Source organism: Mercenaria mercenaria, chromosome 17, assembly GCF_021730395.1.
Source record: "Mercenaria mercenaria strain notata chromosome 17, MADL_Memer_1, whole genome shotgun sequence".
NCBI classification, from domain to species: Eukaryota; Metazoa; Mollusca; class Bivalvia; order Venerida; family Veneridae; genus Mercenaria; species Mercenaria mercenaria.
In genome coordinates, this window is record NC_069377.1 from 12,155,414 (window position 1) to 12,181,507 (window position 26,094).

Sequence of the window (26,094 nt, forward strand, 5' to 3'; positions counted from 1 at the left end):
ACAAGACACAATGCGAAAGCTTTCAAGCACATTGTGAGAGTCTTCAAGCACAAGACAAAGTGCGAAAGTCTTCAAGCACTTTGTAAAAGCCTTCAAGCACAAGATACAGTGTAAAGACATTCAAGCCCCTAATCACATTGTAAAAAGAATACAGTTTTTATTATTATTGTATATTTATGTCAGTAAACATAACTTGACCCTATCCTCATTACCGTTTGTCCAGCACAGCTGAACAAAATCCAAAAGAGTCAAATTCTTTGTCGCCGCACTTACAGTATCAATGTTATGTTAATTGGATTTTTCCTATCGGAAACCTTATCACTCTGTTTTCCCTATACCTGACGTTTTATTGAACGAATAAATTATCTCTTTCCCATATTGATCAGGAAAACTTCATTTACGGAGAATGTCGTCTGCTGTAATAATGTTTGATAAAGTCGTTTACAAATACTAGAAAGTAAAGATAACAGATTCTACTGTTTTTGTTCTATTTTTGAAGGGATTAAGGACAGTACAAAGCATCACAGACACTGGTGACAAATTTATTAATCTACGTCTCAACTTGGATATATATACGTTACAATAGTACTTTTGTGAATAAGACTGGGAAAACAGAGGTAAATATATTACTTTGTAATGGTGGACTGAATAGATATGTTCTTTTGATACTATCTTAGATCAAATAAATGTCCTTCAGTATGTTGCCTTTTTTTAGTAACTTCTGTATTTTGACCATCAAGATTTGGGTCTGGTAAAACTGTAAGAAATAAGAAAGTAATCTTAGTTTAAAGTAATAAATTAGAAACAACTTAAGATATACATCAAGTTCATTTAACACATTGCAGAAAGCGCAACCAAATGACTGGCCAAAGTACAGTTTGTGATGTACTTTCTAGATCTTTCTTTTCTTGCTCATGTCTTTCATCTGTTTTGTTGTCTTTTGTTGTGGCAAGTTCTTGTTTAGCCACTGTTTCTACACTCATAATTCAAGGTGTGACGTAATTGGTACATCGTCTTACAACATTCCCTGTGCAGTCCCTAAAGTTAGAATGTTAATTGATATTTGTAGTTTAATTATTGCGGGTTTGTTTCATAAACAAAAGATTTCTTCCTTGACCCCTATCACCTATCCCCAACCCCACCCCCTCCGAAAAATGAAGACCATTCAGCGTCCGTCTAAAATGTACTTTTTAAAAATGGCTTTTTTTTGTTTCAGCTTACATACAATGTTGTTGATTTATGTATCCCTATGAAGTTTGAAAACAAAGTATGTGAGCCATTCTTTAAACAAATAACTATTTGGTTTACCATTTTCTCAGTGTCAGATAAATGAAGATATTCAAAGAAACATTAATTAAAATGTGAAAGAACTTTGTTCATGCTTAAAAGACTGCGATTAGAGATATTCGTTCTTCCGTTTAATATTTTCATCATTATAATGCACTTTCTTCTATGACATTTTCATTTCTTTAGCAGTTTTGCACTAAATATTTCATGCTATCGGTCGTTAAATATCCAGGTGTCGCTATGATACACTATTGTGTATTCTGTAACGTACATTCCATACGTATTTTCACTGAATTAAATAGCTAGAACCTAAGAAGACCGATGATTAACCATTCTATATTTTCAGGATATCTATTCAACAAATTAAGAAGAAAGTGACAAGAAAATGTTGTGTGTTCTATAAAAAGTTTAACATGGATGACCACACATAATTACAAATTAAAACAGCTGTCAATATTTTAATTGTTGTGAAAAATAAACTATGGATAGAGCTGGTTCGGTGTCTTCTTTATTCCGTGCCTGCGATCTGGATGGTTCCGGTTACATCGACGAAGCGGAACTAGCCAATATTTGCCCAGAACTCACCAGAGAGGAGATAAAAAGCGTCTTCCAAGCACTTGACAAAGATGGCGACGGAAAAATCGGAAAAGACGAATTCTCACATGGATTTAAAGAAATTAGCGAGACGTTAAAGGACAGAAGAAGATCTCGAATTCAGAGTAATAATTCGTTAGATGAAGTCTCTCTTGAAGAGTTTATAGGAGATTTAGACGAAGGTTTACAGACTTTGAGTTGGTGAGTTTAATGACAATATAAGGGTGGAGGTGAACGCATGGGGTATTCTTTTTATTAGTTTGGGATGCATAACTATCCTTTCCTTTTTCGTAATGCAAAAGTGTCATATATTACTATTGGTTTGCAGAGATCTCTGGTGTTGGCTTTCTTTTAACAATTCATTTTGTATTTGAGATGCAGTTTATATAGTTTGTATAGTCTTGTTATGTTTTAAGATATTTTGACCATGTTATATGACCAATAAAAAGTGATTTGTATCGTCAGCACATTGAACAAATACTAGCATATGTATTTGCTAGTGCTAGTGTGATTATGATGTTTTTTTATGTATCTTGCAGTAAGCAGACAATCCAATCTCAGAAAATGTAAATGCTCTATCGAACATTTTATACAGCGCATGTTAAGCATGTTTACAGTTCGCCCAAGTTGCTCTGCCAGTGGAACTGCTACATTTCATTCAAATCTGGCCATTCTATTTCACATACATTGTCACTTGAACTGTATGTATTAAATTTAATGGCGAACTGTAAAACGGTTATAAAAAAAAGTTGAATACAGCAGTTTTGATATTAATTTCTCGCTTACGCTCGCTCGAAATTAATATCAGAATTGCTGTATTCAACTTATAACGTATACAAACACTGACACGAGTAATGTGTAAATAGATTACCCAGTTCCTACAGAAATAATGCATTGTAACAGAAAACCGTTGATTTAGAAGTGGCATATCCATCAAACTCTATAGATGTTGCAGATGTTGCAGATCCAATTATCTGTAATGTATGAGGAAGTTTAAAATACATTAGGAAGTCTAAACGTTAAAATCGGTGGTTTACAATGTGTTAAACTCATTTCAAATGTAAAGAATTTACTTTTTAAGCTCATAGATGTTGAAATCTTTTATATTCACGTTTAAAGGAAGTAAACCCAAACAACCTCATGAAATGCACAGAGATCAAAGACAATTTCAGGTTTGTCTAAGATATAAAATAAAGACACGTTGGATACTAACCAGTACTACGATCAACAAGTTGTACAAAAATCTGGATATTTTCATCTAAATCATCTGCAACAAACAATACATTGATCTGGACGTTCATCAAAATTATCTGCAACAAACAGTATCCATTAAGACTTTCTGAATTAAACAGTATTCACCAAGACTATCTGCAACAAACAAATCATGGATCTGGTTCTTTATCAATACTTTTACAACAAATATTACAAGAATCTGGACATTCACCAAGACTGTCTGCAACAAACATTGGAATATGGACAGTCACCAGGACTGTCTGCAACAAATAGTATTCGTCAAGTCCTCTGCAACAAACTTTGAAATATGGACATCACCAGGCCTGTCTGCAACAAATAGTATTCGTCAAATCTTCTGCAACAAACATTGAAATATGGACATCACCAGGACTGTCTGCAACAAATAATATTCGTCAAGTCTTTGCAACAAAAAGGACATGTATTTGGACATTCATTAATTACTTCTGCAACAAACACCACAGGAATTTGGACATTCGTCAATACTTTTGCAGCAAACAGTACTCATCAAGACTATTGGACACTCATCGGGACTGCCAGAAACAAACGAAGCAAAAGTCCTATCATTTATCAAGAATTTCTGCAACAAATTGTACATGAAACTGAATATCAACAGTATTAATCAACCGAATCTAGTCATCAACATACACTATCTACAACAAACAGTGAAGGAATCTTGGCATTAACTGAACCTGTCTGTGACAAAAAATTCAGGGATATGGATATAAACTTGAACTTTCTGCAATAAATATTGTCAGGATATGGACATTTGCCAGAACTTTCTGCAACACAAGTTGTAGGGTTATGGAAATTAACAGAAACTATTGCAACAAACAGAACATGACTCTGGGCATTTACCAGACCAATCTGCAACAAGGTGTAAAGCAATCTGTCCACTAACCAGGATCTTCTGCAACAAACACAACTATTATTAGCCCTTAGCTTGCTGGTGGCAAGTGATTCTGCCTTTGCGAGGAGTGCAGACCAAGATCAGCCTGTACCTCCATGCAGTCTGATCATAGTCTGCACTGTTCGCCATTCAGTCAGTATTTTTTTGGTCAGCACCTCTTTTAAGAGTTAATGGTAATGTCCAAAATGAAAGATGTACAAGTTCATTATTAAAAAGCAACAAACACAACTATTATTAACCCTTAGCCTGCTGGTGGCAAGTGATTCTGCCTTTGCGAGCAGTGCAGACCAAGATAAACCTGTACATCCATGCAGTTTGATCATAGTCTGCACTGTTCGCCATTCAGCCAGTATCTTTTTGGTAAGCACCTCTTTTAAGAGTTAATGGTAATGTCCAAATTGAAAGATGTACAAGTTCATTATTAAAAAGCAGGGTAAGGACTAATTACCACTTAATTTCTTGCTAAGTGCATTGAATGTAAACAATATTACAGACACTATAGCAAAACGTAACTAAACATCTTGAAAGATAACGCACTAATGGAGTAATCAAAACAACAAAACAAACACAAAATGACTTTCGTGGATATAGTCGTTGTATTAAATAAATACGGATTTAAGAGGAATTCATATTTACCATTCGGTTGTCTAGGAAGTCCTATAAGTTTTTAGTAAGCCAGTATTTTTTTTCACCAAACTCTTTACACCTATCTGTACTTTAAAGGTATACTACTAGATGCAAATTTCATTCTTGAAAACATTAACAATTTCTACATATATTTTATGCAAACATAAAATAAACAAGTTAATATATTTAAACGGTAGATTATCTACTATGCAATAGGTTTAAACGAGTACATACTTGAAATAAATGTAAAGCTTTGCACAGTATAAATGTTTACTAGCGCTAGAAAAAAATGGAAGTGTTTTAACGAACAACTATTACTGTATGTCATTTAGATATGAATGTTGATCTACATGCGCAATTATTATATATAATATTATATAAAGTAAATTAAAAATTCTAACATGGCTCGATTTGATTTCCATTTAAACAAAGAAGGAAATCGAGCTCTGTATATTCTGCAATAAGCAACAGTTGACGCGCCGACCGGTAGGAGAGCATTATGACGTCAAATATGACGTCAAATTGTCGCAGGGCGTCCAATACATTACTGCTCGTGTAAATGCAGTCCAGCATAATATTTATTAAAATATGTCAATGAGCATGTCATAATTAAACGATCAAGGGATTCTTGTGATTTATCGTCTAATTTACCACGGTAAACTTGTTCAAATGCTTCAGACTTTAACCACTCGTGGTTCAGTTCCTACGCAAATGACCTCAGAACCGTTGTAAATTAGACGATAACCCACTCGAAGGCCTTGATTATTTGTTAAAAATATGATAAGGATTTTCTACATATGAACTAAATATTTACAGACAAAATGTTACTATGCAAGATGGGCTTTGGATATCTTTAATCACTTCGTTGCGTACTGACTATCAGGTAACCATAGATTTAAAGTATTTGTGCAGATCACAAGGTTGTCATATCCCGTTGGATAATTTGTTAATTATATACACATTTCTGAACATGATATGTGTATATGGTATGGCCTAAACATGTTAAAGTTCCATAAGGTTTGTATCGTAATTTAATGTTAAAACACATACAAAGCAGATGTCCATTTAGATGGTATGCATGATAACATGGTTAGAATGGCATCTCTTTTCATTAGTCGCATTATGAGCCTTTAATAATTATCACAAAATATATCAATATGAATATTGATTTATGAATATATACGATTTTATTATCGTGTCCGCTTTGTGAGCATTGTGTCCTTACAATTGGGACTTCTTAATATTTTGGAAGCAAACATTATGTCAACTAATCGTCTTAACCCGACCTACGAGAAAATGGATTAATTTGGTGTCGTAGTTTGATTAGGAATTTTCGGGTTAATCTCAGGTAACAGATTGTCACGCATTTTGAAGAAAAAGTAGTTTAAGATTACTGCGCAATATGAGGACATATAGTTTAGACTGACTCACGGTTTTAGGTAAAAAGTGTACAATATGAGGGAATATAGCTCAGAAAATAATGCAGTTTTTTAGAGTCACTGCACAATGTGATGACATATAGCTTAGACTGGTGCACGATTTTAGATAAAAGTGTACAATATGAGGAAATATAGTTCAGAATGGTGCAGTATTTGAGAATTACTGCACATTGTGATGACATATAGCTTAGACTGTTGCACGATTTTAGATTACTGCCCACTATGACGACATATTGTATAAACTTATTGAATGACTTGCTACTCAGTAAACTAAACTATTGCCCGGGGTCCAAAGGACAGTCAGCTAAAAGATTTGACTATTGACTTGCAAGCCATTCAATAAGTGTTTTATGACATGACATCAGAAATTATTTTTTTTCATATTTAAATATTTTACTTATTAGCCAAATAAACGTGCGTTGAATATAAACAGATCGTATAGCACACACTATGGGCATACAATTTAGGAGTCATTTATGCGTGATTTTAGATTGCTATACATACAATAAGTACATTAAATATTATATTGATGCGCGATTATACATTACTGCACGATATGAGGACATAAAGTTTTAAAGGATACAGGATTTTAGACTGCTGCACACATAATCGGGACAAAATATAGTTTAGAATGAAGCACATAGTTTTAGATTACTGCATAAAATGAGGACATAGTTTACAGTGATACCCGATTTTAGATTACTGCACACTATTAGGGTATGTAGTTTAGATTGATGCAAGATTCTAGATTACTGCACTATATAAGACATGTAGTTTAGGCTGATACAATATTTAGGACCTATTGTTTAGATAGATGCAAACTTTTAGATTGCTGCACAATATGAGGACATGTTGTTTAGCTTGATGCACGATTTTAGATTGCTGCACGATAATAAATTGCTGCACAATATTAGGATATGTAGTTCAGTTTGATACACGATTTTAGATTGCTGCACAGTATAAGAACATGTAGCTTTGATTGCTGCAAAATTTTAGATTGCTGCAAAATATGAGGACTTTTGATTTAGATTGATGTACAGTTAAAGGTTGTTGGACAATATGAGGACATACAGTTTACAAGGATGCACGATTTTAGATTACTACCTGCACACAATAATTATAAGAACATGTAAGTTAGATTGCTGCATGAATTTAGATTAGAGCTCGCAATATGAGGACATGTAGGTGAAATAGCTGCGCCATATAGATTGCTGAACAATATGAGGACATGTAGTTTAGATTGCTGCACTAAGTGGCGTTTAGTATGTAAGAATTAATGGCGGATATAAATACTGAGGTTAGATGTAATGCGGATTTTTTATCATAGCGGCCCCTATGGCAAACAATATTTGTGGCATTGGATGGTATGGTGATCCAATTGAAGAGTTATTTTCAAAGTTTACTATAGATCTACTTACTTCGAGCTGTAAATTGCTGAGATCAGCAGTTGTGTTTTAGTACAGTAATTTGTATTTTAACAATGTTAACAAACTTACCCGCGTGCTCCAAGTAAATTATCATGGTATATCTTTAAAAGCCTAAAAATAAAGCCTCTTTTGTCATTACAAATGTAATTTGTACGGTAATTATGTATTTACTTGTTTAATTGTAGGAAAACGTGACAAAAACTTTCTAAAAGTCTATATACTTTATTTTCAGTCAAAGCAGTACAATTCTTCTAATAATTCAGCGCATACGTCAAGATTTATTATAGTATTAATAGTTAAAGGGCTGATTACGAAGATAGTTTTCTTTATCGTGCTGCGTATCTTTGCCGATTTTGAATGAACGGATAGATATATTACCGAGGTGAAACGCTTTAACCATATTTCGTATTGTCTTGTTTATAGCGATTTAGGTAAGACTGAAGAAATATGATAGACGGAGCAGATATGAGGATCCTCTGTGATCACTTTAATAGGACCGCACGCACTTTCTTATTAATAAGCAAAATCTGATTTAAAGAAAAGCATAAGAGCAAATAACGAGGAAGGCTTTAAAAGGGGTAACTAACATTAATATTATTAAATAAAGATTTTATTCAGTTTGCGGATGGTTATGTTCCTCAGGTCTCACGAAGAAGTGAAATAACAGCTAATAAAGGTAAAGTGACAAATATAACTCGTCTATTATCATATCCGTATAAAAGTAAACATCTCATTTCGTTCTCATGAAGGAATGTTAAAAAGGTATCGCGGTGCATATATTACTTTACAAATTATTATTGCGTGCAGTTTCCTGTGTTAACAAACTTGCCAGATTGAACTTTTAAAATCCGGGTAAAGCAAAATAATGTATAATGATTTACATCGAAATCCATTCAAGCGGAGACTTAAAAGTTCACGTTTATTTTATATATAGAAAGTGACAAATATTTGTTGTGTACCTATACATTTTCTCACATTGTATTTATTATACAATTTGTGTCAATGGATAAATTTATAACACTTAGCTGTTGATTTCGTATAAAACATCAAAGCTGGTGGAATGAAAATATATAAATAGGGATTTCTACGAAAATGCTTTAAGATAAAAAAGGATAATCGTGTTCGATCGGTGACACTAAACCATTCGGCTTCGTTTTGAAGTGATCTAATATGCACTGTAGATGGATATATAAGTGTACATGTGTGTGTTAAGACTATATTTATTAATGAATGTTTGTTAACAGGTTAGAAATACATATGTTATCATTTCTCGTTTGCTTAATTTTAAATAAGGAAAGTATATTTATAAAGAAATATTTATTTTGCTTAAATGCAATTAGAGGACATTGAACCGGAAAAAATCATAATGGAGAACTTTTAACGATATTGAGCAAAATATAAAGTTCTACAGTCTTAATTAAGGTGAATAACGATTTAAACTATTCATTTATTACACGAAACCACTTTCTTTTTTTTTTACAATTACGTTCATTTTTTAGAATGCATAAACAATATATGTGAATTTTACAAAAACATATTTAAGAAACTAATCTTTGTTAATCTTTTGATATTTCATGCTTCGTTTTTGAAATGTAAATAAACAATTTGACATAGATCTATATATATATATATAATTATTAACTTAACCTTAATAAAATATATTGCTTGGCCATAAACCGATGGTATATCAAAATTTCAAATTGAAAATGGTGGCTTTAAGAAAATTTAATCCGAATATACAATTGAATTATATCGCAAATAGAAAATGGATAGGTTGCCTTAAATCTGATTAAATGTAATAAAAGAAACAATTTTCTATCGTCGATAAATAAAATTGTCTTAAGTTTATAACACTACAAACCAACCCACTCACTCTCTCGTTGTTACTATACATTTTGAATAACTTAAAATTTACTGTACTTCAACTGTACAGAGGGTCGTATTTCAAATTTAAGTCTAAATTAAGGTGTATTTCGCTACGAAATAAGTTCAAATTCTGTGAAAGGGAAATGTATATGTATTTTTCTCACGGATTAATAGAATAATGCTTAGGTGATATGTACAAGTTTATTTTTTATTGTTAATTAAACAATTATTGATTAAGCGATTTCATAATAGTTTTTTTAATGTTTCGAATTCATTTCAACGAGTAACCTTTTAGCATATCTTTACTTTAAATTCAAATACATAGAATATTTTCTCCTGAAATTTATCGTAGATTTTTAAAAGTAAACAGTGATGTTACTGGTTGCTCGGTGCAATTTGAAGGGTCCTTTAAAAATGAACATAGCATCGTGCATAAGTTTCGCTGAATACTACATCTCAAGCACATTTTATAATAAAGTGCCGGTATAGGTTTGCACTTGAAATTAACCTGATCTGTAACTTATGACTTATAAATGAATTCGTGATATATCATTTTACAACAGCAGTTGGTGTAAACGTTACCATGAATTTAAATGAAGATGGTTAAAACACAAATTTTGCTGAACATTAAACACATTTCAAACGATTTATCAGATACATCAGTGGAATAAAAGCAGTATGTGCTCAAGCAGCGAGGTTTGAATATGTCTTACAACGGAAGACCATTACCAAAGTCTCGAGCGCTGAGTCTTACATCTCAGACTTCAATTGAATTAGACGCTACGAGGCTTTTGGAGCTTATAACTGCAGACGACACAACAGGAAGTGGTAAACCAGAAGTGAAAATCACGCGCAAATCTTTATCAAAAATATCAAAAGATCTCAATTTAACTGAAGAAGAATTAGACATCATTTTTGCTGCTCTGGATAGTGACGAAGATGGATTTATAACGACATCAGAATTACGTCAGAAAGCGCTGACGAACAGTCAATTTATATTTGAAAAATGTCCGAGTGAAGTTGACGCTTTATCAGAACTTGGAGAGGAACTTTCCCTTTTGGACACCTACTGGTGGGTAGCAGCTAAGTATAACTTATACTCAGTTCCAAAAGAAAATGTGCACTTTTTAAGTTTAAATATTTTAAACACCTGTCCTATTTCGATTAAAAGCAACCACTTAAAGCGACTGCAACTCAAAATCTAAAATGCACACCAATTTCTTTACGAACTGATTTAAATTCTGGTTCCAAACATTATAAGTTTTCATGAAAATAACCGAGAAAAAATAACAGAAAACTAAGTGCACACTTTCTTTTGGAACTGAGTGTATATTAAAATGTTCACGTTAAAAAGAACCATCTTGTAACAATCTTGTTCGTTAAATGTTCGCCAACCTATTAAGTTACAGCTAATTTTGTATCCGTTTTCGATATGGTGTATTTACTATTACATGACACGTAATTGTAAAAAAAGATTATACATCACAAATCTGCAACCGGATGGAACATTTTACCGTGACAAATCTCATATTAGTTCGCATGTCATGATCGCTTCATATTTGTTATCTTTTGTTTCTCACTTTTGTAGATCTAGTATTTATTTTTTTAGTGTAGATCCTGGTTCCGGAAACATTACAATACCCCACGCATAGTCATACCGTGACGTGAATCTCGTATTAAAACAGCACTAAACAAGATACAAAATATTTAAGGTCAATGCATGATATCTAACCAAATTTTGAAGGACATTTCGTGTCTTCTAAAGGACTTATTCTTATCACACAAATCTGAAGGTACAGTGAAAACATTATGATATAATAAAACTACATCGTACATAATTTGCAGCCTTGGAGAAGTAATTCGGGAACAGAAATTTAATTTCTCGCAATGCGCTGATTAACCCTTATCATGCTGGACACGATTGATTCTGCCTTTGTAGATCATGATTAGCCTGCACATCCGTGCAGTCTGATCAAAATCTGCACTTTTCGCCAATCAGTCAGTATCTTTTGGTAAGCACTCCTTATAGCAGTTAATGGTACTGTCCAAATTGAAAGATGGACAAGTTCATTATAGAAAATTAGCTGGGTAATGGTTAACTAAAACTTGCTGCAACTCGTTAGTTTTAGTTCTATAATGAACTTGTCCATCTTTCAGTTTGGACAGTACCATTAACTGTTAAAAGGGATGCTTATCAAAAAGGTTCTGACCGAATGGCGAACAGTGCAGATCTTGATCAGACTGTACGGATGTGCAGGCTTATCATGATCTACACTGGTTGCAATGGCAGAATCAATCGTGTCCGGCATGGTAAGGGTTAAAACTACAACACAATACAGTAACGTATGAGAGAGCAAATGGCATTATTGTGATGTTAAATAAACCCAACTTATTAACTTGATGACTCATCATTGTTGCCTTGATAAAATCTATATGGTATTAGTATCCCTATAAGCTAAAACAGCTTTTGGCAACATCAGTTTTTATATCTAAATAGTAGGATATAATTATATAGTTTTCCAGTCATGAGAATATTATCGAGCTATACAACTAAAAAATCCAGTTAAATATATATATTATTAGTTCTATATTATATTTTTCCATTGGTCCATTGGTTTAGGAACAGTTGTGTGATTAACCTTTACCCCGCTAAATTTCTTAAATGGACTGGTCTATAAATCAGTTTTGGCAATACCATTTATTGCTCAAAGGGGTGTTCATTGAAAATTTACTGACTGAATAGCGAACAGTGCAGACCAAGACCAGCCTGCATGGATGTGCAAGTTGGTCTTTGTCTGCATTGGCCGCAAAGGCAGACTCATTTGCCGCAAATGATGAAATTTCATGTTGACTTGAAGGGGTAAAGGCCGAAAACGCTTATCGACCTCCAGTACTGACGTCAAAACAGAGTGAATTCATAACAATGTGACTACAATGTATTACTTTTTTCTCAAATAACCTTAAGTTACTACATGTAAACAATTGTTAATATAGGGATTTATCGATCTGGCTGAAAGGAAACTTTTTGGAAGAGCTTAGAGGAAGTTAATAAAAGAAATGCAATGATGTAGCTGCGACCAGGCTGCCTTGGAGTATTAAGAGTAAGATTTCTGTTTTTGAGGCATCAAACCAACACGGCTGTAAGAGCTTTCCGGAATACATAACTACAACCCATGTATAGTCTCATATTAACAAAAATAAAGTCAAATCTAATCAGGTTTCGAATGAAATTCTGCACCTATTGTTTTAAAACCTATGACTATCCAACAAATTTGAAGTAATAGTAAAAAAAATTCAAAGAAAAGATTACATAAAATAATTGATCATGAAATAACAAGAAGACATTACAAAAAGAACTGTATATAGTATGAAATTTGCTGCCATTTATTTGTAAAGTGCTTGCAATACGTTTTCACCTGTACAAAAAGTAGTTCTTTAAATCTATCACAATATGTACAGATTAATTTATTATTAATCGCACTCAACTTGACCTTATTGGGAGAAGGTTTAACATTTTTGTGACCGGCCTAGTCAATAGTCAAATAATTAACTTTCAGTTCTTCGTACCTCGGGTAAATAAATAGGACTATTGACTGGCAATCCATTCAGTAAGTGATACAACTGTCCGCCTGCTGTGCACAGGGACTGAAGGTGAACAATCGATTGTACAATAAAAATGTTCAACTTTGGTTGTAACAACATCCATTCAAGTTAAATATAGGTCAAAGTCTCATTTTGAAAAAAGGAACATCAGCATAATATCAATATAGAGACTACAAATAGTCAAATAAAACATTCATTCTAACACGACCAGCAAATAACCTACATACATGTAGAGCAAAATCTATCTCGGGTTATTCTGCAATAAACCCCTCGCGTGCAATGACGTTATCCGATCCAGGTGCGTAGCACGGTCGTAAAAAGTAGTTACCATTTTTTTCTAACACTGTTGATAATGGTATGTCGTGTTAGAGTCGAAATAATAAGTTCCCAAGTGTGATTTATCGTAGAATAACCAGAGTTTTGAGTTCTTATGCGAAACAATATATCACTAGGCCGTCGTAGAATAACCAGAGTATTTCGTTCTTATGCGAAACAATATATCACTAGGCCTACGGCCTTCGTGATATATTCTTACGCATAAAAACTCAAAACCACGTTTGGGAACTTATTATTTCTTAAATAAAGACTTCATTGTCTATTCGAATACCTTAACGAAAGGCAAGAAATGTTATCAATGTAATCCGTGATAAATAGAAGATTTTGACTGTGTTATATTTGCATTTGGTAAACAGATAAAGTAATAAATATGAAATACATTTAAAGATGTTTTAATCAGTAATGCATTTAAAACATTGCCCGAATTGTAAATTTTCAAAAGAAATGAGCGTTTAAGAGGTGCTTTTAAGATATCTAAAATATATGTAATGTTATCATGTCATACATATACAGTTATGATACTAGTAGAAAATTGTAGTTATGACCCTGGAGTTTTACTTAAAGGACAGAAAATCAAAGATAAAAATACTAACTCCAGCTGAAACACTGTAACAGCATCGGTATTTAAGATATTCGCACAAAATGGAGAGACAAAACTTTTAAAATATAATAGAAAATAGACAAAACAAACAAATGAACACAGAAGGGAAACAGCTGAACGGTGCACACCAAGCCTCACTCTTTATCCCCATTCTAAACCAGTCATTTTTAAATGTTTGTTCACAGTTATACTATTGAAGAGTTAATGCTTTTAAATATCGAAACAATTGCCTGTGGAATACCCGGATTCGGAGTGTTTAGACATGGTCCTGATATATTTTATTTCGGTTCAAATATGACCTTTATGTAAACAAGTGGATGGAATTTAGGGAAGCACTATTTCATTGCGCATGTATGGCACCAAATTGTAGTGGGCCGCGTAATCTGACTTTATAGTGTTATCTAATATACGGGAGGTAACACGACCCGGAATAACATAGGAGTACGTGGGCGTTGTGCGAGTAATTCTGATATACGGGAGGTAACACGACCCGGAATAACATAGGAGTATGTGGGCGTTGTGCGAGTAATTCTGATATACGGGAGGTAACACGACCCGGAATAACATAGGAGTACGTGGGCGTTGTGCGAGTAATTCTGCGCGCCTAACAATTGATTCAGATTGTGAGCATTTAGTGTAACCCAGCTATTTTATATCATTTCAATTCTGCGATCTATTTATATATATGTAAAATAGTACATCAAATATTGTCGCACTTTTCTCCTCGGAGTCTGTATAGCGTCAAATAATATGTTGATATGACGTCTATATTGCCGTGTTTTAATGAAAATGTACTAGAACCTGTAGTCATTTCCGTAAAGGTCGTTAAACATATTAGCAACGTTAACTATATTTGAGGAATTAGTTTCTTTTCTATGAAGTAGATTATTGTTTTATTAGACTTACATGTGATTTTTGTACCAAACCGTGTATGCATATAATAAAAACAAGGAAAAGGATATTTAATAGGTTTTGTCACGCTCTAAGAGCTCAGTCTTCATCCCTGCTCTAACACCCTCCCTTATCTTCTATCAAAGCCATTTAGTTGCAAGTTTGAAACAAAAATAAAATTGCTAACAGTACGTTTTCAGCTGTACAAAAAGTTGTTCTTTAAATCTATCAAAATATGTGCAGATTAAGATATAATTAATCGCACATAACGTGACCTTATTGGGAGAAGGTTTAACATTTTTGTGACAGACCTTCCTGCCTCGCAAATGAATTACAGACTGTAGACCACCAGTAATATCGTTATTCTTTATTATAACATGGTTCTTTATACAAATCGCCGTTTGTGTTATTGGTTCGTCTGTTATCTAACATAAATTTGACGACTAATTCAAACAGAGAAGAAAAAAACAGAGAAAAACTTTGACATCTATTTCCTATGTCTTGTAAAAGACTAATAGAACGACTTACCGGTCAGTAGTCAAATATTTAACCTTCAGTTCTTCGTATCTCGGGCACATGATTAGGTCTATCGACTGGCAGTCCATTTAATAAGTGTATACAACGTATAAGTAAACTGTCCGTCTGCTGTGCACAGGGACTGAAATTACATCGACTGTACAATAAAAATTGAAAAATGATTCAAGTTATGAGGGTGTTCAGCTTTGGTTAAAACAGCATCCATTCAAATTAAATATAGGTTAAAATCTCATTTTGAAAAAAAGGAACATCACCATAATACCAATATAGAGACTATAAATAGTCTAAAATATGTATAACATTCAATAATGACGGTTTTGTCTATTCGAATGCCTTAACGAAATGCAAGAAATGTCATAAATGTAATCATAAACAGATGATTTTGGCTACGTTATATTTGTACTGGGTAAACAGACAAAGTAATAAAATTCATAGGTAAATGTTTAACATGAAATACATTTGAAGATTATTATGTTGTAATGCATTTAAAGTATTGCCTGAGTTGTAAATTTTCGAAAGAAATTATCTGAACACTTCGGCGTTTAAGAGGGGCTTTTTAAATATCTAAAATATATGTACTGTAATGTTGTCGTGTCATACATATATAGCTAGGTAACGAGTAGAAAATTGTAGATTAGACACCTGAGTTTTACTTAAAGGACAAGATCAAAGGTCAAATAATTCTAACTCCAGCTGAAACTCCGTAACAAAATATGCGTTTAAGATATTCGCATAAAATGGAAAGACAAAGGTTTTAAAACATATTCTAACACGATCCGATTCATTTTCCTATTAAACAAAGAAGGCAGAAAACAGTGAATTATTATACAACAAATCACTGTTCTGACGTCACAATTAATACGTCATGGCGTCAAACGGCATAGCGGCGCGCTGGAAAAGAAACCGATTGAAAACGGGCAAATATTAAATGAATTTCGTCAAGGATGTACTTAAAAATCCTTGGTAACGAGTTAGAATCGAAATAATATATCTCATTTAGTGATTTGCTCTTGAATAAATCATTGTTAATAAAATACAGACAAAACAAACAAATGAACGCAGATGGGAAACACAGCTGAACAATGCACATCTACCAAGTCTCACTGTTTACATTTATCCTAAACCAGTCATTTTTGATATTTATTCAGACTTCTAAATGAGGGAAGGTTCCAATGCTATTAGTAAAGGCATCTCTCAGATACTAAAACAGAAGGAACTACGCATCACACAAGTAATACAGAGTCCCATGCAAGCGCAATAAGCTTACCATATGGACTGTCAACTTGCTAGAATTAGTGGCAGTAGATACATACTTCTGAACTTCAAACACTGTATACAGAGACTCATTGCACGAATATTTATACTTTGATGCGTGTCTGACAGAATTACAATTGAAAAGACTAATGTAAAAGTACGCAATACTAACACTTTTTGAAATCTGACTTCTTTTCGACAAAGAGAACTAGTTCAAAAACATCATATATCACAATTTATTTTCTTAAATATTGTTTTAAATTTGAACTTCATAACAATATTTTAAAAGTTGATAATAATAATAATAATCATAGCAGCAGTAGTAGTAGTGGTGGTGGTGGTAAAGAAACAGTGAAAAGCTGTCAGATTGCCTTAAAACTTATATTACTTGCTAACAGCGTATCAAATGGATGGGCATGTACATACAGTATAAAAGTGATGCACAAAGACCGCGATTGATTTTCAACTTTTATTGTTAGTTTAAATCACACAGATGACTCACCATAGTAAAATCTATAGACTATTTAAATCACAATACGAAAAGGATGCTGCATATTTATAGTAACTGTCGGCAACACCTGCTTTAACATATTGACAGGACTTGTTGGAAGACCACGTTTCTTGTTTTAGATATATGACACAGTCCATATGACGTTGAAGCAAGTAAAACTATAAAGTCCACTGCAAACATATTTTCAAATGATTGTATCTCACGCATGTTAAAACAACCTCTTGGAATTCTTCCTTTCAAACTTTTGTTGAACAAAATAAATAAGTAAAATGGGATTTATAACGTATCCTGAAAACAAACAAATAATAAAGAGGTATTCTATTTCGGCAGACGAAACTGATCACGATAATTAGAAATGCTGACACCGCTCATTTAAGTCCCAGTTACATGACAAAGTCTCAGATTTATACTGCTATTTACAGCAGTTTATTGTCGCTCTACTTACATTAAAAACAGTCTAGTTATTTAAAACCGACATTTAGTTAATATCTAGCTGTAATCTATGTATGTTTTGTATTATTATTATTATTATTATTATTATTATACCAGATTTACATAGCGCCCTTTTCACGATAAACACGTTCAAAGGCGTTTTACTTATTATACCAGATTTACATAGCGCCCTTTTCACGATAAACACGTTCAAAGGCGCTTTACGTATAACAAATAGAAATTCATACCCTACTAGTACAGACACATAGCAATCTGATGAGATAAAGCCCCTAGAGAGAAATCATTTTTAGATACAGGCTTGTCCGGCTAACTCAGCCTAGCTTTTTGTGAACAGTCCGGTTCTTTAACGTGCCCGGTGTATAGTACCGATACCCGCGAAACCGTCTTTCCTGGGAAGAACTCGTACATGCCTCTTAGGCAAAAAAATCACTAGCATAGAACACAAGCAAGCAAAGGCGGAGTCGCCACAATAGTACCGTATTAAGCGACGCTTTATTTATACAAATTTCATAGTCCTAAAGGACCAAAATTAACCTTTAATAAAAATGAAATGTATTTACGTCAGCAATTACGAACCCTTTGACATTTATTTTAATTACAATGTTTTACAATAATAACACTCATAGCACAACATAAAACAATCAATGCTGCATGTCTTGTTTTTCAAGTTAGAGTAAACTGTTTTGTATACTTAGAAGAAAAAATAGACGAAAAGTAAAAATCTTTCAAATTATTATAGTAAGTCAGACTAAGGGATATTCAGGTGTTTTGTTCAGAAAATATATACATGGCTTACTTATCTTTTTTCTTATTTCATTTCAGTCAATTTAAGATGACAGAAACAGTTGTATCAAGTTAAATCTTGCTATATTCAATGTTATATATGACTTATGGTGCAATCGCGAAAACAGGTAATAAATCGTTTTATCATGAATCTGACCATCAATCTCGAATTGATTCCCTTTGTCCGCGGGTAAAATTTAAAAACGAAAAGCGGAATGAGGTTTTTAAGCAATTTACAGGTGATGTCATAGCATACGTAGGTCAGGTTAGTAGAATCAAATTTTATTGACATACGTAGTTTAATTGTTCCTGCGCTCGAATATTTTATGATTCTGCTAACCTGACCTACATATGCTATGACATCACCTGAAAATTGTTATAAAATATCATACTCCGCTTTTTTTTGGAACTTTCCTTTTTCCACAGACAAAGGAATTGAGGGTCAGATTCATGATAGGAAGATTTATCACCTGTTTCCGCGACTGCATCCTAAGTCAAATAACATTGGCTATAGCAGTATTTAACTTGATAAAACTGTTTCTGTCACCTTAAATTGATTGAATGAAATAAGATAAGTAAGCCTAAGCAAAACACTGGAATATCCATTGAAACGAAAAAATGGCCCTCAATTAGAATAATGATGCAAAATCTTCATTATTAAATGACGATGCAAGGGTTACGTCATTATGTCTGAATTCTTTCTGTTGTTGTTGTTTTTTACTTTGGGTTTGTTGTGTTTGATTCAGAGTCTCACAGACAAAATATGAGCCGCGCCATGAGAAAACCAACAAAGTGGCTTTGCGGCCAGCATGGATCCAGACCAGCCTGCGCTTCCGCGCAGTCTGGTCAGGATCCATGCTGTTCGCTAACTGTTTCTCTAATTACAATAGGCTTTGAAAGCGAACAGCATGGATCCTGACCAGACTGCGTGGATGCGCAGGCGGGTCTGGATCCATGCTGGTCGCAAAGCCACTATGTTGGTTTTCTCATGGCATGGCTCATATAAGTAATATGGCAAATTTTCCCGCGTTTGACTCTTCGGGCGTGGGCGGTCAGAACCACCAGTCCTTCGTAAGTCAGATGGATGGCTTCCTACCATGAATAATTCAACTTGTAATGCTGTAACCCCAACATTATAAATAGGTAATGTAAAAGAAAACTGATAACAATTGTATCGATACTTGAAATATCAGAACCATTTCCGTCTAATATTGCAAGACAAAGGGTGTCATATTGATGCCAGATTGAATCATGACTGCTAACTAAATTATTAACAGAGACATGGCCAGTGGACATTTTTCTATTTGTGTAATTTCTGCTTCTGCAGTAACAATTCTTTAAAAGTGTATCGTATTAACTGTTTATTTATAGCTATAAACATTTATAAAAAGAGGGCGGAAATGAATTCTGTAATTATGCAGTGGCAAGGAAATCAAATCCTAGGTATCGAATGCATTCGAAATTACAATAAATGCACAATAATGTATGAATTATTTACAAATCACAAAAGGTTCCTTATGTGTCCCTTAATTGTAAGCTGAATACCTCTAAATTCATTCTTGTTTACTTTTCTACTAACAAATGTTACTTTGTGTTTAATACAATGTAATTATATATAAGGTATTCATGTATGAAATATTTAATGGGAAAAGTATTTCAAATGATTTAAGAGGGATATGCCTGACGTAAATCTAATGTGAAATTAAAAGTCTCACCATTTTAAACATAACTTGATATGGTTTCATTAATGTTTTATAAAAAAAAAGAACTGTATATTTATTATATCAAACAACATCACTTCGTATAACGCGAGAAACAATAAAAACTATTTGTATAACATTTGCCAACAGCTGTTGAAGTTTCATACGTTTAACAACGTAACATATTGGATGTTGAGTCACGCCATTCAGTGAGATATGTGGGCATTAGTCTAGGAAAACGCAAACTAGGACTTTCAAATCATTTCATCAAATAAACTAATTATTTGGTATATGGGACGGAGTCTTAATTCTGTATGTGAATGTTATTTAAGAGACTAAACACCAAATATAAAAGTCCATGTCCCATTAGGCCTTCACAATTTTATGTGAAAAATAGATGATAGAGAATTTGCATAACATTGTTAGAAAAACACTACTTTTAATATTGCCCATGATCTTATACGATAAGAATCATAAAGGGAGATAATAAAAACAGTGGATTCAGTAGTACTTCCTACTAACTGAACCAATTTTTTAAACCTTTAAAACTATTACTGAAAATGAGATTTAACAAAACATTATTAACAAAAATGTGACACTCATTAAAAACAAACTCTTTATAGGAGTAAATGTACAGTTATCTTCATTGAAATTTTGATGGTTGTTAAACAAATAACATTTTGCCTAATTTCATTATGGATTGAACTAAGTAAACAATTAATAATCCACCACGTGATATACTGCAAATAAATTCCAGCCGAAGATAAATTAACACATGTTAATGAATGTGATACTTTGTACATAGCAAAATTATATTATCTAAAACTTTTGCAACAGTGAACCAATTAAAACAATGTGATAGGAAGAAAGAAAATAACAAAGATATAAATACAGAATGTATATGATATATATCCTGATTTCATAATATCCATTAAGATATAGATTACGTGACCTTTTTAAATACACCTCCGCACATTTTTAACACGCCATGTATTTCATACATAAACGGAAGCCCAATACCGCGATTCATATTATAAATTCACAGCTTTAAAGTTTTTCTTTCTTTCGCATTGTTTTTGCTGAAATTACATTTACATAAACAAATCATCATACAGTATATGGTGCCATAATGAAATTGTACTATAAATTTCAAATAAAACCAAATAAAGCATAATTAAAAGCTCAGAAAGCACAAAGTAACAATTAAGTGTGGCATATCAGCAACTTTCGCACTATTTGTTAGTGTAAATGGCATAATCATAATGCCAGTCCTGTATTTTGTTATCCACGGACTGGCCAGCAAATTCTATGTGGTCGGAAATGTGATATGTAAAATAAAAGATGAATTTAAGTTTTTAGAATACGACCTGTTTAAAGACATTATAGTGAAGTTTATACACAAGTAATAATAATTTTCTATATTATTTTCAAATGAACACTCTTTGACATTGCAAAACCTTCCGACCTGTGTATATAGGCCTTTTGAACTTCGTAGTTTTATTACCCGTAACACTTTTCTCCTCGTATCTATCCAGAATGTTTCTTATTTAATGTATTCTCCTATTTAAAGTGCAAAATATGCTTAATCTGTTTAAAGCGTTACATGCTTGCTGACAGAACTGCGTCTGATTATGAATACACTTATTTATACGTAAGATTTCACACTTTAATGGAAAAAGTTATACAACTAAATTCATGTTTTCGTTTATACCGTCATTGACTGTTCTATTCAAGTGTTGCATGATGTACTACTCATATTAAATGCTGGATGATAAAATTGTTACAATCAGAATGTTGCAAGCAAAACAAAAATAAACAAGCAAATTCGATGAATTGGAATCCCCGCCGAAAGGGTCAGAGTTGAGGAACGGCAAAAAAATATATCCAGCAAAAAGTTAAGAATGTTACCAAGAAGCAAATAATTTCATTAGTCAAAATCAAATTAAAAGAAAATGAATGGTTTGTTTGGGTGGGGGTGGGGTGAGGATACAACAGTTTACATGTTGATTATAAATATTGATAGAAAACGAAAAATGAAAAAAAAAAAAAAAAAAAAATTGGGGGGGGGGGGGGAGGGGTTTGTGAGGGGGTGACCAAGGTAAGGTGGTGACCAGGTGTACACAACATCACATGTTTATAATAAATGTTCATGGAAAAGAATGAAAGAAGTTTAATGAAATTCTTCCAATTGGTTGGTTTGTTATGTACAGATCTGTGGATTTTTAAACAATTAAAGGGCAATAACTATATGGAAAATTGACCAATCGAAAAAAAACATGAAGGGCATCGTCGTAGTATCTTGGTTCATGTCTATTTCAAGTTTGATGAAATTCTACCTGCTAGTTACTGAGAAATGGCCGCAGACGGACATTTTTCATTAAATCAAGGGCAATAACTCTGAAGGAAATTGACCAACAAAAAAACTTGACGGCATCAGCGCAGTATCTGGTTCATGTCTATTTCAAATTTGATGAAATTCTACCTGCTAGTTACTGAGAAATGGCTGCGACGGACATTTTTTATTAAATCAAGGCAATAACTCTGAGGGAATTGACCAATCAAAAAAAAAACTTGACGGGCATCATCGCAGTATGTTGGTTCATGTTTATTCAAGTTTCATGAAATTTACCAAGTAGTTACTGAGAAATGGCTGCGGACGGACGGACGGACGGAGGGACTGAGGGAAAGGACAAACGCCATTTCAATACCCCCCCGATTTCATCGGCGGGGGATAAAAAGCCGAGCAATAAAGATTTCAAACTCAAGTGTACAATATGAAAGGAATGGAACATGCACATGATGACGTCATGTCATTCAATGAGATAAGTGTGCAATATTCTAGGAAAACGCAATCTAAGAAGCAATTTCATATCATTTCATCAAATAAACTTTTTACTTTAAATATAATTATTGGAAGGATTTTAAGTATATTTAAGGATTTTAGGATATAAGTAATAATATATGTGAATGTTATTTAAGAGACTAAACACAAAATACAAGTTGTGTTGTCTTAAAGTCCCAATAGGCTAAAAGTAGATAAAGCAGCTGTCCAAATAGAGAATATCAAAACCATTGTTAAAAAAGCACTACTTTTAAATTCCCCCATGATCTTATACATAAGAATCTAAAGGAATAATAAAACTGACCCAGAGTACTTCCACTAAACTAAACCAAATTTTTAAACCTTTAAAACTTTACTAAAAAATAACAACATTATTAGCAAAATTGACCTACAAAACAAACTCATTAAAGGTAAAGTACATTATCTTCTTTGAAATGAGCTTTTAAAACAAATAACATTTACCAATCTATTGGATTAAAAAGCAAACAAAATGATCCACCATTTGATACCTGCAATACATCTACCGAAATACTTATTATTATTTATTTTTTTACGCCGCACCATCACAGTATAGTTAATGGCCCCAAACGACTGCAAAAAATACATACAATTTAAAATTATCGATACTATTACAAAGCATAACAATATTAAAAAATTTCTACAATGGACCAATTAAAACAATGTGATAGGAAGAAAGAAAATAACAAAGATATAAATACAGAATGTATATGATACATATCCTGATTTCATAATATCCATTAAGATATGGAGAACGTGATTTTTGAAATACGCCTCCGCACATTTTTAACACTCCATGTATTTCATACATGAATGGAAGCTATTATACCGCGATTCATATTATATATTCGCAAAATTACTTCTTTCTTTCGTTCGCATTGTTTTTTTTACTGATATTACATTTACGTAAACAAATCATGATACAGGATATGGTGCCATAATGAAAGTGTACTATAAATTCAAAATAAAAGCAAATCATAATTAAAAGCTCAAAAAGCACAAAGTAGCAATTAAGATATTAAGTGTGAAACACCAGCATTTTTCGCACTATTTGTTAGTGTAATTAATCAAAATACAATATGAATATACATGTTAAGAAGAGTTTCCAAGTTTCCAAGTTTATTCAAGCAAATGTTAAGTCCCACTTATGTGGGCAGCATTAACAGCATATAATATATACAAATACATACATTTAACAAACAGTGACACATTGGAAAACGGCCATTGTTATGTCTTCCATAATTTTTAACTTGATTCGATAATACATGTATAATGAGTAATAAATGAAAATTTAAACTACATGTAAACAGTTACTGGAGAACATAGCAATGAAAATTACTGTTCAGTATGATTAAAGGAAACATGTTACTGGAGAACAGTAGCAATGAACATTACTGTAATAAGTATGATTAAAGAAGACACACAACACATAAATAAAAAAACATACGTATAATGCCAATCTTGCATTTGAATCCTATACAGGGCTTGGCAGATGGTACATGCCAAGCTAATTCCAAGATGTGGTAGAGAATTGTTATAAATATTATGCAACAAGATGAATTTCAATTTACATCAAGACTTTGCGGAGCTATTGCTGGTAACAAGGCCATGCGTATTCATTGATTTCAAGAGGTGCTTTGTCCTGTGCCTAACTCTTAGAGTCGGTAAACCGGATTTGTGTTCTAATAGAGCTCTGTATGAACTTGTTTCACATGTGAATGGCCGTGTTTACGAGAAGTCCAGACAATAATTGAAATTTGGCATAAAGAGTGCGTTGCACAAGCCTATATTAAGATTTGTCTGATTGTTTTATTATTACATAATCAAAAGCAATTTACTTAAATTGAAAGTATTCTTTTTTTCTAATGGCTTTCTGATTAACTAATTTGATTTCTATGAGGCATAAGTATTATAACTAGAACAAAATTGTTGAGCAGCGTTTTGGGGAGGTAAGAAGAGGGTGGTGTAATATACATGTAAGGACATAATGAAAATATATACAAAAATCAACAAATTCATGATCAAGGTGAATGTTGCATAGTGCCAAGCATTCGATATTTACCCAAATAATAATAAATTAAATTTATTCAGGTATACAATCAGTCTCACTTTATAACTTTGTAATTATCATTGGAGTTTGGAAATTATTGGTTTAACAATACATTGTTGTATGTCAATTTATGCATAGGTGTTACAAAACATGACAGGACGGATTGGTACAAGTGTAACTATTTTGATCTTTAGGATTATGCCTGTATCATTTTTAGAACTTTTAAACTATTTTTTAAAGTTTTTTCTTAATGTAATATTTAATGAATGAAAAAATGATACTGCTAAGAAAGACAACTTATAGTTATATATTTGAAAAGTCGTATTTATAAAGCATCAGCAATGTACGTTTTACCGATACTTTTATTCCTCATCGAATAAAACGCGAACAAGTGTATTAAATGTACATGTATTTTTTTATATACAGCCAGGAACAAGTATGCGAGTTATACCAGCAACTTCATCACGCCGGAAATCCAGAATTGTTGGAAACATATGAATCTTGCATCCTAGGTATTCTAAAAGATCTCAGACAACATCAAGTTGAAAATGACAGGCTTGAAAAATCATTTAAAAGGTACTAAAGTGTAAATAATTTTCATTCTAGTTATATATGAGCCGCGCCATGGGAAAACCAACATAGTCTGCGCAGTCTGGTCAGGATCCATGCTGTTCGCTTTCAAAGCCTATTGCAATTACAGAAACTGTTAGCGAATAGCATGGATGCTGACCAGACTGCGCGGATGCGCAGGCTGGTATGGATCCATGCTGGTCGCAAACCCACTATGTTGGTTTTCTCATGGCGCGGCTTATATATTCAATAAACCTGCAATTCAAATAACTGATAGACCAGCTTATACTGTAAATTTTCGCTGGGCCAAAATTTCGCGAATTTGAAAATTTGAGTATGTTCGCGAGGTTAAGTTTAAGCGAAATTGTAAAAATGTTATTATACTTGAATATAATTTATTCATAGAACGAACAATTCACTTGATCGAAAATAATAGAAAAAAAAGTAAATCCAAAGAAATTATTAGATGCGATAAATGTAACAAAAGTATAAGCTGTGCTGCTTTTACTTTGAACTATCAAAAGCAACATGTTTTTGCAATAAA

The 26,094-nt window shown here is 32.9% G+C and overlaps 1 protein-coding gene across 7 annotated transcripts in view; it reads left to right on the plus strand.

The window, feature by feature from the left end:
- The first annotated feature begins 382 nt into the window (after window positions 1–382).
- The window catches only part of LOC123536591 (ras and EF-hand domain-containing protein homolog), a 44,346-nt gene continuing 18,634 nt past the window's right edge, over window positions 383–26,094 (plus strand). For 2 of the 7 annotated variants that reach the window (XM_053529046.1, XM_053529048.1), the window contains exons 1-3: window positions 383–617; window positions 1,634–2,082; window positions 25,407–25,556. In XM_053529046.1, coding sequence (XP_053385021.1) covers window positions 1,769–2,082; window positions 25,407–25,556 — 464 coding nt within the window. In that variant the 5' untranslated portion in view covers window positions 383–617; window positions 1,634–1,768. Of the gene's footprint in view, window positions 618–1,246; window positions 1,268–1,633; window positions 2,083–8,042; window positions 8,780–9,588; window positions 10,474–25,406; window positions 25,557–26,094 lie in introns of those variants that run through there. The other 5 variants (XM_053529047.1, XM_053529042.1, XM_053529043.1 and 2 more) reach the window with 5 other exon arrangements.